The 16822-nt window shown below is 48.6% G+C and overlaps 1 protein-coding gene across 3 annotated transcripts in view; it reads left to right on the top strand.

Moving 5' to 3' along the window:
- Nucleotides 1–16822, top strand: part of USF2 (upstream transcription factor 2, c-fos interacting) — a 297619-nt gene that overhangs the window by 235872 nt on the left and 44925 nt on the right. For 2 of the 3 annotated variants that reach the window (XM_085615849.1, XM_085615850.1), the window contains exon 9: nt 7411–7539. In XM_085615849.1, coding sequence (XP_085471975.1) covers nt 7411–7539 — 129 coding nt within the window. The remainder of the gene's footprint in view (nt 1–7410; nt 7540–16822) is intronic. The other variant, XM_085615851.1, reaches the window with a different exon arrangement.

Raw genomic sequence — 16822 nt, 5'->3', positions numbered from 1 at the left:
AAGGGCAACACAAAGGTTCCTCCTGCCTGTGGAAACAAAAAAGGATGAGTGTTTCCTATATGACTTTAAAGATCAGCCAAGGAAGCAGGTACGGACTATCCCAATCATTGACTTCATTTAGAAAGAGGGATTGAAGATCATAAAAGCTCCTGCTTCTGTTCCTGCGGTCCTGCCTCGACAAAAAATATAAGGCACCAGATAACTCGCCTGCATGCCTCATAGGTCAACCAAAAGCTGACTCTGTTATTGCCCAGGCGGCACAACGACGAGCTAGAAACTCCTCCTCTCCGGTCACAGTCCCTCCGGATCGGGATGGCAGACGATTGGACGCTATTGGAAGAAAGGTTTCCATCATGACAGCGACGACCGTCCGTGCTGCTAATTCACTGGCCATTTTAGGCCGGTACGACAGACAGATGTGGTCTGACATCTCTCCCTACATCGACATGTTGCCGGAACCATCGAAATCGGAAGCTTTAAAAATCCTGCAAGAAGGAGAGCGTATCTCTGCTGAAATCATAGATTCGGCCGTGGATGTCGCATCTACAGGATTTAGACAACTAGCAGGTGCCGCAGTACTACGGCGGCAAGGCTGGCTAAAATCAACATCTTTTCAACAGGAGGTTCAGACAAAGATAATTGATATGCCGTTTGATGGTGAATCACTGTTTGGCCAACATGTGGATGGGGCCCTTCAGGCCATTAAGAAAGATACCGAGACAGCAAGATCTCTCGGTAATCTCCAGTTTCGGAAGCTGCCCTTTCGTGGCGCTAAGGGCCGTGGATCCTTTTCTAGTCGAGGAGGATATAACCAACAAAGGTCATACCATTCCTTTCAAAGTAACCAACGATACCAGTCTCAACGCCAACAGTCTTACGGATAACAAAATACCTCCTATTTACAGAATAAGAGAAAGCCCTCCTATCGCGGACGAGATGCATCTAAAAAACAGTGACCACCGCCACCTGCCACCTATTCTACCGCCTACCCCTTTAAGAGTTGGATGGAGAAGCTCCCAATTTTACTCGAACTGGTCCACTATAACATCAGACAAGTGGTTCCTGGACATTGTGGCCAGAGGCCATGTTCTAGAGTTCATAAAGATTCCTCCAAACTCTCCTCCCAAGGGCCCACCTCCAGCTCATCTCAAGGAGCTTTTTTCCCAAATAAATTTGATGCTACGAAAGGGAGCGATCAAAATGGTCCCTCAATTGCAAAGAGGAACCAGGTTTTATTCAAGATTTTTCCTGTTATAGAAAAAATCTGGAGAATGGCGGCCAATTCTGGATCTTCGCTCCTTCAACAAATATTTTAAAAAGTTATCCTTCCGGATGGTAACGCTTCAAGAAATCCTTCAACTCCTTTCTGCGGGGGATCACATGGCCACCCTCTACCTCCAGGACAGGTATTTCCATGTACCGATTCTACCCAGACACAGAAAATTATTGCGGTTCAGAGTGGCTGGCTGGGACTTTCAGTTCAAAGTCCTTCTTTTCGGCCTACGTTCCGCACCCTGTGTGTTTACCAAGGTTCTAGCACCGGTGGCCGCACACCTTCGTCTGGAGGGGATCCAAATCTTTCCGTATCTAGACGACTGCCTTATCAAGGCGAATTCTTTCGCAGTCGCAAGTCCCACATTCAGAGATGTTTGTCCCTCTTCCAATCTCTGGGCCTCTCCATCAATCTCGACAAGTCTCATCTCGTCCCATCGCAAAGAAAGACGTTCTTGGGAGCCACGTTAGGTACTCCACTTACACAAGCATTTGTCTCAAACGAAAGGCAACAAAAAATTTGCAGACTTGCCCACCTGTTGCGATCAAAAAGGTGCGTTTCAGTCCGGCAGTTAGTCATTTCTGGGGATGATTTCTTCCTGCATTCCTTTAGTCCCCAACTGCCGTCTCAGAATGAGGCCCCTACAAGAAGAGCTCAACGACCAATGGTTGCAGGTTTCAGGGTCCTTCGACGATCTCATTCGCATCACTCCCCGGATGCGAGAAGCCTTACTCTGGTGGACTCGCAAAAGGAACGTGGAAAAAGGGTGCGCATTCCTAGTGGAAGCTCCAAGTTTCACCATCACCACAAATGCATCCCTCGAGGGGTGGGGAGCACACCTTCAAGAGCTGACGGTCAGGGCAAGTGGAACGTCCAGCAGCGGACGTGGCATATCAACCTTCTAGAATTGCTAGCCATCTTCCTGGCCCTAAATTATTTTCGCTCCCTCATTCTGGGGGCATCAGTATTAATCCGGACAGACAACACAACAAGTATGCACGACTTGAACAAACAAGGGGGAACAAGGTCTGCCCTGCTCTCTCAACAAGCCCAACAAATTTGGGACTGGGCGATACGACACAGGATCAGCTTGTCAGCGATACATGTACCTGGAGTTTCCAATGTCCTGGCGGATTCCCTCAGCAGATCAAAAGTATCCAATCACGAGTGGGAGCCACATCAACCAACGTTAGATCGAAATTTTCAGGAGTGCGGTCGTCCCGATCTAGACCTGTTTGCGACCAGTCAGAACCGCAAATGCCCATTCTTTGCAAGTTGGCTTCTCCACAAAGGGTCACGCGGGAATGCGTTTTCGATGAATTGGTCGCAGATCCATGCTTACGCCTTTCCTCCGATACCGTTGGGTCCCAGGGTTCTCAGGAAAATGAAGAGAGAACCTTGTCGCCTAATTCTCATTGCTCCCAGGTAGCCTCGCCAGTTCTGGTTTACTGAACTCCTCCTTCTCTCAGAATGCGATCCCATTCAGTTTCAACCAATACCGAACCTTCTGTCCATCCAGAACGGACAGATCTGCATCTCTGAGATTAGCGGCCTGGCACCTGAGCACCTTGAATTCGCTCATTTAAACATTCCTGCGGACTGTAAGGAAGTTTTAGCCAGTGCTCGAGCGCCTTCCACTATAAAGACGTACAGGCTTAAATGGAAGAGATTTTGCATGTGGTGTCCCAACTGCCAATATTCAGCCAATCCATGCAAAACCGGAGCAGATTCTACCATTCATTTTGCACATGGCAAGATCAGGTCTTTCCCATTCTACTCTTTAGGTATTTTTAGCGGCTATTTCAAGATATCGACAAGATGGTTCCAACTCTCTCTATTCAGCTAGGATCATTCAACAGTTCTTCAAAGGATTGTTTCAGATGTTTCCTCCTATCCGCCGTCCATCTCCATCCTGGCACCTTAACGTGGTGCTTGCACAACTTATGCGACACCCCTTTGAACCTATTTTTAGAGTGGATTTGAAGTTTGTCGTGGAAAGTGTCTCTGCTGTTAGCTTTAACATCAGCTAGGAGGGTCAGTGACATTCAAGCCTTCACTATTAATCCGCCTTTCCTTCATTTCACTTCAAACTTGGTTGTGCTACGCTCTAACCCCAGTTTTATGCCTAAAGTACCTTCGGACTTCCATCTAAACAAACCAATAATTCTAAAGACTTTCTTTCCTAATCCTCAATCACCTGCGGAAAGGACTTTGCATACCCTTGACATCAAGAGATGTCTCAAATTCTATTTACAACGGACTTCTTCAATCCGTAAAATTGACCAGCTATTTGTGGCCTATGGAAGGATACGCCAGGGACACCCAATATCCAAACAGACCATAGCTCATTGGATTTCTGCTGCAATTTGTTTCTGTCATCAGCAAGCAGGAAGACCATTACAAACCACTCCAAGAGCACATTTTACTAGAGCAATCTCCTCTTCTACTGCATTTTTTGCTGGTGTGCATCTTCATCAAATCTGCAGAGCTGCAACATGGTCCAGCAGGCACACTTTTACCAAGCACTACTGTTAGGAAGCTGCCAGTAATGCAGATATGTCTGTGGAACAAGCGGTTCTCCGTAATCTTTTTAAATAAGGTGAGCCTCTGGTCTTCCCTCCTCCTCTTTATATATATATATTTATATTATTGCATAATGTCTCTTGTACGTATGATTGTTACAAGTAGAATCTTACAAGCATTATTATGGATGTACTGCTTTCTACTCTGATTCAGGCATGTGAATCTATGAAAGATACCCCAATACTGGAGAAGAACAATAGTTACTTACTTGTAATCTGGGGTTCTCCAGTATTGGTGTCTTTCATAGATTCACATTCAACCCACCCACCTCCCCTCAGAGGCCCGCTTATACTCTTTTCACTTTGGTTCACTCTTGTGCGAGAAAATCTGAGAGCCTGAGCCTCTGAGGAGAACATTCTGGATGGTGCTGTCGCCTGATTGGCTGCAGTTTGGACTGTATATAATGACTTGGACAAGTCATAAATGTGGAAGTTTTTTTCCTTGTTGTTTCTAGCTACTTTACGTCCTGGTTCTATGTTACCTATGTTATGGTTATTATGTGCATAATTATTTCTTTTTTATGTACCGTGGGACTCCCACTCCGACGACGAGGAATGATTCAGGCATGTGAATCTATGAAAGACACCAATACTGGAGAACCACAGATTACAGGTAAGTAACTATTCTTCTTTTATACCTATTGCATTTACAAACTGCAGTACTAGCATATGCTTTTGTAAGACTACATCTTGCAGCTATTGTAGCATATCTTCAAAATAGACAACACATATTGGTGTTTACTGTTATAAAAGCCTTTATGGAGGGACTTAAAAGTAGAATTCCTCCTAGACTTCCACCTGCCCCAGCATGGAACTTAAACATTGTCCTAACCAGAATAATGGGTCCTTCTTTTGAACAATTAGTCTTGTCCATTGCAGTACCTTTCATGGAAACTGGCCTTTTAATAGCTATTACTTCTGTTAGTCAGTGAAATTCAGGAGTTCACTCTAGAAGAGCCTTTCTTTCAACTACATAGGAACAGGTTAGTGCTTAGAACTAACCCTAAATTCCTACCGGAAGTAGTTTCCAGTTTCCATATTATTCAATCCATTGATTTACCTGTTTTCTTCCCGCACCCAGACACAGTTGCAGAAAGGGCATTACACACTTAGGATGTCAAAAGGGCATTGATGTATTACATCGACATGACTGAATCATTTTGAAAAACTAAACAATTGCTTGTTGCCTTTGCACCTCCTTGTTTGGGGAAGGCAATTTCAAAATCAGGCATTTCAAGATGGGTAGTTAAATGCATCCAGACATGCTATGCAAAAGCTAAACGACTTTTACCTGTTCCACCAAAAGCACACTCCACTAGAAAAATTGGAGCTTCTATGGCTTTCTTGGGGAACATTCCTATTGCTGATATTTTCAAAGTCTCAACATGGTCTACTCCACATATATTCACAAAACATTGTGTGGATGTATTTGCACGCCAACAAGCCATTGCTGGTCAGGCAGTACTTAAGACTCTTTTCAGACAACTGCAACTCCCACAAGTTAACCACTGCCTAGGGAGAGGGACTGCTTTACAGCACTCATGCCTCGAATGGATTGTTACCCTGTAAGCATCTGTTCTTGGCATGTAGTGTGCTGTAGATTTACATGCACCATCAATCCTCCCCAACATTCTTGTGTAGGTTGCAGTTCATACACCTTTTTTCATACTAATGCATGGACATCGCAGTGCTTACGTGTACAGCATTCTTACATTCTCACCTACCCACGGCAAAACAATCTGAAGATGGCATCGACGACAATGTGCAGTATTCCCAAGAGAGTCCCACAGCCATGTGACTCGAAAACAAACTTCTTGGATTAAAAACAACTTGTAATCATCCGAGCCCAACACTAGATGGAAGACTTGTGCAAAGCATGTGCATCTACAGCATTACCCACCAAGAACAGTTGCTTACAGGGCAAGTAACATTATTAGGCTTTCCTGCTTTCAGTTTCTATTTTTGGTGTTTTTAACCCCATTGTTTTCCAGTGATTTTAAATAGCGTAAAAAAAACAGTGGTTATCCGTGGTTACACATTTTTGCACCATTAAAAACAGTGTTTTTCCGGTGTTTATGGAACCTTTTGCTTTTATTATTGCTTGCTCTCTGCATGGTATATAGACAGCGTACCTACAGTGTATATGAGGTCCAAATACATTTTTACAAATCAGACCTAGGAGGAGTGTGGCACAATGGTTAGAGCGGCAGACCCTGAAGCAGAGTTCTGGCCATGGACCGATTCCCGCCTTGGCGGGGCTCGGGCTCAATTTCCTCGGACCTGTCTATTCTCGCCTCGGTGCCTATTCTAATCATGGACCCCACGCTGCAACTCTGGGCAATAGCTTGCTTAGCCTCCACACCGGCCCCAACAGCGCTAAGGATGCCTGGCTTCACCCTGGGGGTGCCCAGGAGTGGACACTTCACAGGAAAAGCCAGGAGGGGTTCCACAGCGGTATGAGTATCAGCGCCAGGAAACCGCAAAGGCGACACCGCAAGGTGGTCGTCTGGTGACAGTGCGCTCTATAAGTACCTTGACATTTTTTTTTACATTTTACAATACTTCAATGAGTCTTTGGTCATGTGCGCTCGGTCCTTCCTTCCCCTGTAAACTTTTATCTGTGAAAAGGCCCTCTCAACATTGGCACTTGAGATGGGCAACGCCAAAACAGCTGGTACACAATTTGCAAGCTCTGGCCACTGACTTAGCTTTCCATACCAATACTGGTGCATCAGAAGATTACAGTTCTCTAGGACAGGTTCTGCAGCATATGTGTTAAAATGGGCACATATGCCTTCAGTTATTGAAGGGGTCAAAAATGCAGTAGTGCTTTTCAAAGTCAGGAGAAAATTACCCTTTACCACTATCCCAGATGCTTGGTGACAGCACTCTTTTCACACATACCTGTAACCCCACCTTATGTTTAAAGCCTGGGGTGTTTGGCAATTCACCTACTATCAATACTGACTTGCTAGTAAAGGGGGCTGAGGAATCGAAGGGTTTTACGCATTCTCTGTGAGTAAATGTGATGGTACATATTGGGAAAGAATCTCATGAAACTTGCCATTTTACCTATCAGTGAACGAATCAAACATAGACAACACCAAAGACCACCAAACTCAAAAAAGAAAGAAGAAACAATTTTGCGACATCTCTACACAACAAACCTTGAGCAGAGTATGTTAGTCTTTCTTGTTGCTACCTTGTGAAACAAAATTGCATTGCATTGGCCCCTTCTGGAAAAAATTTAAAAAACTCTTTCACTCTCCTTTTCCTTTCTTTGAATGCCATTTAGTTTGTTGTTCTGCAGGTGTTCATCTGTTTGCACTTCTGAGGGCTATTTCCCTTTTGGTGGGATTTTTTCAGTTAATATAGGTTTAAACCTACAACAGGATAGCCTAAGCATAATCCTTTTTATGCATCTCTTGTTAGTGTAATGCAACAAGTTTGCTGTAAAATGTAAGTACAACCTAGTTGTAAGCTTGTGTCAGAATTGTATTTTTATGAATTTTGTCAAACTGATTTAATTGATTTAAATCATTAATTTATTTTAAGAGTAAAGGTGGTATCCTCTCCAAAGCTTGTGATTATATACGAGAGCTTCGTCAGACAAATCAACGCATGCAGGAAACCTTCAAAGAAGCAGATCGTTTGCAGATGGACAATGATATGCTACGACAGCAGGTAATCTCCCTCGTACTAAATGTATGTAAAATGCGTACACAGTGACACTGCTCCTGTTATCGTAAAAGGGAATGTTTTAATGGAGCCACTACAAAGCAATACTGCTACAGAATGAGGAAACCACCAGTAGTTTGGTAGCAAAGACATGGGCGTATATCAGTGGTCGTATCCCTGTGGAGACGAGTACTGTGAGTGAGTGCTGGTATTTAGCCTCATTTTAGTTAGGTCATTCAGGTATCTGTTATTTTGAGTGGTGGATTACAGCCTGGGGAAAAGGCAGTCTGGCAAAGATGCCGGATCATTCATTAGTTGTGCAAGTCTCCCTACATAGAGAAAATTTACTTCTCCAGTATTATTGCCTTGTTTGTGGCATGTCTGTAGGAAAGTGCCCCTTTTCGCATGTTTGCCCCCAACTTTCTGCCTAAGGTTGATGTACTTTGACTGTGCCCAGTGTACCTGCCAACCAGGTACCCAGGGCCTATGTTCTTTTCCTAAACTATACGGTTGCAAAACCCAGTTGGCAACTCTGCCCACATGTAAGCCCCTTGTAAAAGGTACTATAGGTACCAAGAGCACTGTGACTAGAGAAGGCCTCTAAGGGCTGCAGCACTTATTGTGCCACCCTTAGAGGAGAGAGACAGACACACACACACCTCTACACACACCCACACACCTCTTATACACGCACACACACCTCTACACACACACACCTCTACACACACACACACACCTCTACACACACACACCTCTACACACACACACACCTCCACTCACACACACCTCCACTCCACTGGCATAGATAAGCCACCCCTCTATCTGGGTGCACTATACCAGTGGTGAGGGTACAGGTGCATCAGCCATGTACCCCTACAGTGTCTAAGTCAATTCTTAGACATTGTAAGTGCAGTAATGCCATAAAGCGTATATGGTCCGTGAGTTTGTCATTGCAAACTCAACAGCATCATAATGGCTTTACTGAAAACTGGGACGTTTGGTAGCAAACTTCTCAACAAATTAAACCCACACTGATGCCAGTGTGGGATTTAATGAAAAATGCACACAGTGGGAATCTTAAAGATGGCCCATGGTAAAACAACCTAACTCTAGTATCCTGGCTGAGTCGCTGCTCGCCAGCTGCCACCACCAGACATGTTTCTGGACCCCTGAGTTCAGAGCCTGCCGCTCTCGGGGTCCCCCCCCCCCCCCCCCCGAATGGGCAGGGTCCCCGAAGTGGAAGCTTCAAAGGCTTGCCGCCTTTGTGAGCTACCCCAGCAACTCCTTGCTGCTCCCAGCAACTGGCCCCCACCGGTTTTGACCCCCACTTTGGGCAAGAGCATTGGCGGGAAAACCATGTTCGGAGGAGAGGTGTGCCCACCTTTGCCAACCCCACACCTCAGGTGGGGGGCGGGGGGAGTGAGGCACAACTCTTAGTCCCTGCTATCTTGCAGACGGGGGGACCCAGCCAACCAGAGTGAGGCTTAAGCCCCCCCTTATACTGGAAGGTGGCATAATAGGGGCTGTATCCACCCCAAGAAAGGGACCCATTGGTCCCGACCTGTACCTACCTGTAACGCCCCTAAATTTAGTATTTAGGGGCAACCCTGAACCTTGTTTCCTCAGAAACAAGGAGGGCCGAAGAGCCATGCTGATGAAGAGGACGAAACCAACTGACTTGGCCCCAGCCCTACCGGCCTGTTTCGACCTTCACGGACTAAAGCAAAATCCTGATATGTCCTGCAGCCAGCAGCCCCCAAGAAACCGGAGGACCTGCCCTTCTTTCCCAACCAGACTTTGTCTCCTGTGAGCAGCGGATTTGCTCACCCACAGACTCGGGCTCTGGCCAAATCAGCGAGTGTGCACCACTCTGCATCCGATGCCCACGGCCCGAGTTTGAGTGGTCCAACACCACAAGAAGGTTTTTCTGGCGATCCTGACCTGGGATCTGGTGATCCCTGACCTGCCTCAAGTTTCGAGCCGACGCCTGCAGCCCCTTTCTGGGGATCCCCCGCGACCGGAGCTGGTAAGAGAAACCCGACTCCAAAAGACACCCCTTCACCCAACTTCCCCCAACTTCCCCCGGCCTTGGGTGGCCCAACTGAGGTGTCCTGGCATCTCAAGACATTTCAACTTACCTTCCCAACTGGTGGTCTTCTCCAGAAGATCTTCTTCCCTGAGCCTGCAGTGTTGGTTTCAAAGGGGAATCTCCAGTTGCAACAAACAGGCCACCCGATGCCAAAACAGCATCCTGCACTCGGCCGCTGCTGTGGGTGCACCTTGTGTGCTGAATCGAATCCCCCTTTGCCGTGAGCCGAACACCACGAGCTTTGCTCCCACAACCTTGTGGCCGGCCCGTGAACAGCCACCAACCAGAGGCCCTTCTATCCCCCATTGGATAACATTGGGCCTCAGCACCCTATTGCCACTGAGGGTGCTTTAAGCGTACATCCCCGACCCTGGGGGAACCCTGGTGCTAACCCCAGAATACCAACTCCAAAACCCAAGTACTTACAGAAAAACCAATAACACTGGTTCGAGGCATGTGGGCTGCTGAATTCATATCTGTGCATAGATCGCCGCCTAGTGTTGGGTCCGGATGTTTGCACGTTGTTGTCCTGGAAGAGTCTTCGAAGTATCCTTGGATAGGTGACTCCTCCCCTGGACTACAGTGCGCATGGGCATCCTCTGCATCCTCAGATTGTTTTTTTCCGCCATTGGGTTCGGATGTGCTATCTTAGCTCAAGTTAGGAAAATATTTGGTCGAGGCCAAAAGGCCTTTAGTTCGCGTCGGTACTGTTTATCGATCGGGTTTCGATAGCATTTTGTTAGTTTACTAACTTTCAGCACCGACTTCTTTCGCATTTACCTGTCCATCGACTACTTCGACGATGGAATCCAGGACGCCATTCAAAAGGTGTCCGGTATGCAATGCGAAGTACCCACACATCGACGTCCATCCGGTGTGCAACAAATGCCTTTCGCCGGACCACGACGAATCGACATGCATGGCCTGTGCCCGGTTCCGTTCCAAGAAGACTCTAAGGAACCGAAGAGCGGCGAGACTCGAGGCGCGGCACGCGGCACCGGCCCCAACAGACATCTTCGACGAGGCCGACGTCGAAGAATTAGAAGTCATACCCTCCAGTCCCGTTTCCGAACACGACCCCGAATCGGACGAAGGCGACGAGTCACTCTTCCACAGAGGTGAAGACGACACCGAGGTAGGAGACGACGAGGAGGCCTTAGGGGCCGAAGAGAGTAGCTCCAATGATGAACAAGGCCTACCCGTTCAAACCGAAGAAACACCAGCGCCACAGCCTTTGGCTCCGGTCGAGGGATCGCCTTCGGGCCTTACCCGAGACCCATCCCGTAGTTCTTCGGGCCCGGCCTCGGACGTTCAGCAGCAGCCATTGCTGCATAAGCCAGCTGGTTTCCCTACCACATAACCGAAACCGAAAGCTGCTCCGGTTCATACGAAACCGAAACTGAAAGTAGCGCTAGTGGGATCGAGGCCTTCCACGCCTTCGACGCCAGCGCAACGCGTCGGCACCGACCGCCCCAAGAGGGACTTCGGTGCCGAACTGGAATCGGGCCACATCGGAGTCGACAAGCGGAAAAAGGCCATCGGCACCGAGAAACCTACTCGGCTACCGACGCCAACAACACCGAGGGCAATTCGACGACGCCGATGCCTCACCTATCGAGGACGTCGACGGTGATCTCCACACCTCGACTCGAGGACCCGCCGGCACCGAAAAAATCCACGCCCGGCTCTACGAACCTGCCCGGTGCCAAAGCCTCAAAGACGCCCCAAGTGCGGCCTGCTGCGACGCAAAGCAACAAAACCAAGGCGGCCCTCAAAGACCCGTCGGGTTCCGGCCCGATCGGAGCTCCAGCAACCTCTACGGGGCCAGCCAACATTACCTTCGGCTTGCCTCCGTCAACAATCCCGAAGATGTTCCAACTCAGGACACGGGTTACCCAGACTCCGGTTCCACCGGACGAGACGTCTCCGTCACGGGTCATCGACACCGACACTGGCAGGATGATTCTCCACGACCGAAGAATAACTTCGGACCCGCCATTGGACCCTTTCAGGATCCCACTAAAAAGGAAGCTGCCGGTGGAATCAGAACCTCTCCTTTATGAACCGTTCCATTCCTCCTACCAGGATCCACACCGGTTCTCCCCCACGCGCTCCGACACGGATGCATTGGAGGACTACATGGATGACCAAGCACCCTACCATGTAGACACAGACCCTGATGACCAGCAGGACCCTGATCAAACTTGGGGCGACCCTGCAGACCCCAGTGCACCTCTCGATACACAGGACCCACAACTCTATGGGGCAAAAACATCTCCCACGGAGGATACTGCGGCTTTCAACGCTCTTATTGAACGTGCTGCAAATAACCATGGGGTACAGCTTCACTCAGATACCATCGAGGATGACTTTCTAATGGACACTTTTGCATCCTCAGAAAGGCATGTAAAAACTCTGCCAATGCTGAAGGGGGTCCTCAAACCAGCTAAGGACATTTTCAAGGAACCCACCAGGGCACGAGTGATAAACCCCAGGATTGATAAAAAATACAGATCAGCACCTGGGGATCCTACTTACATCAAAGGACAATTACCACTCGACTCCATCGTCGTAGCGAATGCTCGCAAGAGGGCACACTCGCAAACGACAGGTGACGCTCCTCCCCCGGACAAAGAGTCCAAGGTGCTAGAGACCTCCGGCAAGCGAGTTGCCGCCCAGGCTGCCAACATATGGCGCATAGCCAACACTCAAGCGCTCCTCGCTCGCTACGATAGAGCGCACTATGATACATTGGAGCAACTACTCCAACATCTCCCTGACCAGTTCAAAGAAGGTGCAGAAATTCTTATCAGAGAGGGGCAGCTACTCGCGAATGCTTCCATCAAATGTGCACTAGATGCTGCAGACACGGCTGCCAGGGCCATAAACACAAGCGTCATGCTGCGACGACATGCCTGGCTACGAATCTCAGGATTCAAGCCTGAGGTACAAAATAACATACTGAACCAGCCCGTCAACCCCGACTATTTATTCGGCCCAGAGGTTGACACCACCCTCGAAAAGATAAAAAAGGACACGGACACTGCAAAGTCCATGGGCGCCCTCCAAACTCAGTCCTTTCGAAGCGGCTCCTTTCGTCGCCCCGGAAACAAGGGGGCAGGTAGAGGACAGGGGTCACAACAAACGTATAACAAAGGCAATACACAGACCACCTACGATAAAAACACCCGAGGTGGATATCGTGGCTCCAGTACAAAGGGCAGAGGACGTGGCTACGGCAACACCAGGTCCTCCCCCAAGAACAAGCAGTGACGCCCTCTCCCTTCCTCCCGACCACATAACACCTGTCGGGGGAAGACTACAAAGGTTCCTGTCAACGTGGAACTCCATCACCACGGACAGGTGGGTCAAAGATATTATAAAATACGGTTACTGTCTGGAGTTAACCTCCACTCCACCCACAATACCACCAAGGAACCGTCCTATGTCCTCAGAGCACTTAACGCTCTTACAGCAAGAGGTGCAAAGTATGCTTCTAAAAGGCGCTATAGAGGTCGTCCCCATCCACGAGCAGGGTACAGGGGTGTACTCCCTCTACTTTTTAATTCCAAAGAAGGACACCCTACAGCAAGTCCTTCCGCTTCTCAAGCAGGGAGACTTCCTAGCCTCACTGGACCTCAAGGATGCGTACTTTCACATACCCATCCACCCCTCACACAAAAAATACCTCAGGTTCACTGTTCAGGGGCAGCACTATCAGTTCAAAGTCCTTCCCTTCGGCGTGACAACAGCGCCGAGGGTTTTCACGAAGTGCCTAGCTACGGTGGCAGCACATTTACGGAGGCAGCATATACACGTCTACCCCTACCTAGACGACTGGCTCGTTCAAGCGAAGTCAGCCCAGCAATGTGCAAGCCACATGTCCCGCACCATTCACCTTCTTCACAGTCTGGGATTCTCACTAAATTACCCAAAGTCCCATCTCCAGCCCGCACACGTACAACAGTACCTAGGTGCGACTATAGACACGCTGGCGGCCACAGCTCAGCCAAATTTAGTGAGGATCAACAGCATACAACGGCTGATCTCCAAGTTCAAACCCAATCACTCGCTTCCAGCGCGAGTGTTTATGCAGTTGATAGGCATGATGGCCTCCTGCATCTTCATAGTCCCGCACGCGAGGTTACATATGCGCCCACTTCAGGAGTGCCTAGCACGTCAGTGGAATCAGGCTCAAGGACAGTTGAAAGACCTAGTGTTGGTGAGCGGTCGGGCATACAACTCTCTGCATTGGTGGAATCCACAAAACCTTTGCAAGGGCCGACCGTTCCAAGAGCCTGTTCCGCAAATAGTACTGACAGCGGACGCGTCTCTCCAGGGATGGGGAGCTCATGTACTCCACTACACAGTGCAGGGACTATGGACGACACAACAGAAGAAGATGCACATCAACCTTCTGGAACTGATGGCAATCTTCCTGGCCATGAAGGCATTCAAAGTACATCTGTGCAACAAAGTCGTGTTGATCCGGACGGACAACATGACTGCCATGTACTACATACAGAAGCAGGGAGGAACACACTCTCCACAGTTGTCTCATCTGGCTCCGAGCATGTGGAAGTGGGCCATTCAAAGGAACATGTTCCTCATGGCGGAACACCTCCCTGGCAAGGACAACCAGATGGCGGATCTGCTCAGCAGACACAGCCACCAGATGCACGAGTGGGAGTTACACCCATCAGTACTCCAACCGTACTTCCAGCAGTGGGGTCATCCAGAGATAGACCTATTCGCGACAAGCGAAAACGCAAAATGCCAAAGCTTCGCCGCCAGATTCCCACATCCGCAGTCGCAGGGCAATGCGATATGGATGAACTGGTCCGGCAGATTTGCGTACGCTTTTCCCCCAGCGCCGCTGATACCGCTGGTGGCTCGCAAACTACGACAACACTCCCTGACACTCGTCCTAGTTGCTCCCACGTGGGCACGCCAGCCGTGGTACACCACCTTCCTCGAACTTTCCGTGGTGCCGCATCAAAGGCTGCGGATCAAACCCGCGCATTTGACGCAGAACCATGGAGAGGTTCAGCACCCAGATCCGCAACAGCTGAACCTGGCGATCTGGCTCCTGAAGTCCTAGAGTTTGGCTATCTCAACCTGCCACCTGACTGTATGGACATCATCAAGGAGGCCAGGAGACCCACTACCAGGGCTTGCTATGCAGCCAAATGGAAAAGGTTCGTCATTTATTGCGGTAATAATGACATCAACCCGCTGGACGCATCCATCCACAACATCATCTGTTACCTCTTACACCTATACCAATGCAATCTGGCGTACACCTCTATACGTGTCCATTTGACCGCAATATCAGCCTACCTGCAAACCAGGCAGCACCTCTCTCTATTCAGAGTGCCTGCCATCAAAGCATTCTTGGAAGGGCTCAAACGAGTCATTCCACCTAGTCACCCACCGGCTCCAATGTGGAACCTCAACTTGGTCCTCACACGCCTGATGGGTCCACCCTTTGAACCTCTACACTCATGCGAGATTCAATTCCTTACCTGGAAAGTGGCCTTCCTAGTAGCGATCACTTCCCTAAGAAGAGTTAGTGAACTCCAGGCACTAACCGTTCAAGAGCCATTTATTCAGGTTCACGCCAACAGGGTCGTACTACGTACCAACCCCAAATTCATGCCCAAGGTAATATCGCAGTTCCACATGAATCAGACTATTGAACTGCCCGTTTTCTTCCAAAACCCACAAACTGTTGCAGAAAGGGCACTACATACACTAGATGTACGGAGGGCCCTCATGTACTACATCGACAGGACTAAACCATTCAGGAAGACAAAACAACTGTTCGTTGCCTTTGCCCCACACCACAAAGGTAACGCCATCTCCAAAGCAGGGATAGCCAGATGGATAGTTAAGTGTATTCAAATCTGTTATCAAAAGGCAAAACGCACATTAACTATTCCACCACGAGCCCACTCAACACGTAAGTTGGGGGCTTCCATGGCCTTCCTAGGAAATATTCCCCTGCATGATATATGCAGAGCAGCCACATGGTCCACTACACACACATTTACAAAACACTATTGTGTAGATGTGCAGTCAAAACAGCAGGCAGCTGTAGGACAGGCTGTTCTCAAGACACTTTTTCAGACCGCTGCAGCTGGCACGGGTAGCCGCCGCTAATAGAGGGCACTGCTATGTATTCTATGCACAGATATGAATTCAGCAGCCCACATGCCTCGAACTGAATATGCTACTTACCAGTATGCATCTGTTCTTGGCATGTAGGGCTGCTGACATTCATATCGCCCTCCCTCCTCCCCGGCGCCTGTCGCAGCTGCAGCTCTCAGAATTACTGCAAGCATGGTCATCACTTTCTGTATCTACTCCATCACTGCCACAATGGCGAAAAACAATCTGAGGATGGAGAGGATGCCCATGCGCACTGTAGTCCAGGGGAGGAGTCACCTATCCAAGGATACTTCGAAGACTCTTCCAGGACAACAACGTGCAAACATCCGGACCCAACACTAGGCAGCGATCTATGCACAGATATGAATGTCAGCAGCCCTACATGCCAAGAACAGATGCATACTGGTAAGTAGCATATTCATTTTCTCACATAGGACTGCTTTTCTGTGAAATTGGTTTGTATGAAAGCTCTAAGAAACTGCATATGTGTAAAAACTGACCCAGCTTGTCCCTCTTGGTTGCAGCTTGATGGAAAATACATTTTCAGAAACTGTCCACAGTGCCATTCCAACTAGCATGCAGTCTTCAATGTGTGCCTCTCCCCAGAACACGAGGCCTCCTGTTTTGCTTGCCTTGCCTTTAGATCCAAGAAAACCATTCATAATCGTCACGACTGGCACCGCGTACATCGTGCCATGCAACAATAAAGAGACGAGAAGATCCCTGATATTTTTTGAGAAGAGTTAAAGAGGATATAGACTCCGGGCAAGTCGTAGCCTTCAGCCCGGAACAAGATTCACTGTCTGAGTCAGATGATCTGGCTACACAACAGCCTAACACAGCATAGACGCAGGGAGTACCGCTTCCCAACATGGCTCTCACCACCATTCTTGTCTTGCAGATTTGGTACTCCCCCAACCCTTGCTCCTTGCTGACCTTTGGGCTCAAGACTGGATTTAAATGCAGTAGATAATACTGTCATATGATGCAATGCAATGAACAGTCAGTACAGTAGCCTATTTGCCTTCT

This window comes from Triturus cristatus, chromosome 7 (assembly GCF_964204655.1).
Source record: "Triturus cristatus chromosome 7, aTriCri1.1, whole genome shotgun sequence".
Taxonomy (NCBI): domain Eukaryota; kingdom Metazoa; phylum Chordata; class Amphibia; order Caudata; family Salamandridae; genus Triturus; species Triturus cristatus.
The sequence above is the reverse complement of the archived record's forward strand: the minus strand, read 5'-3'. Positions and strand labels throughout refer to the sequence as shown.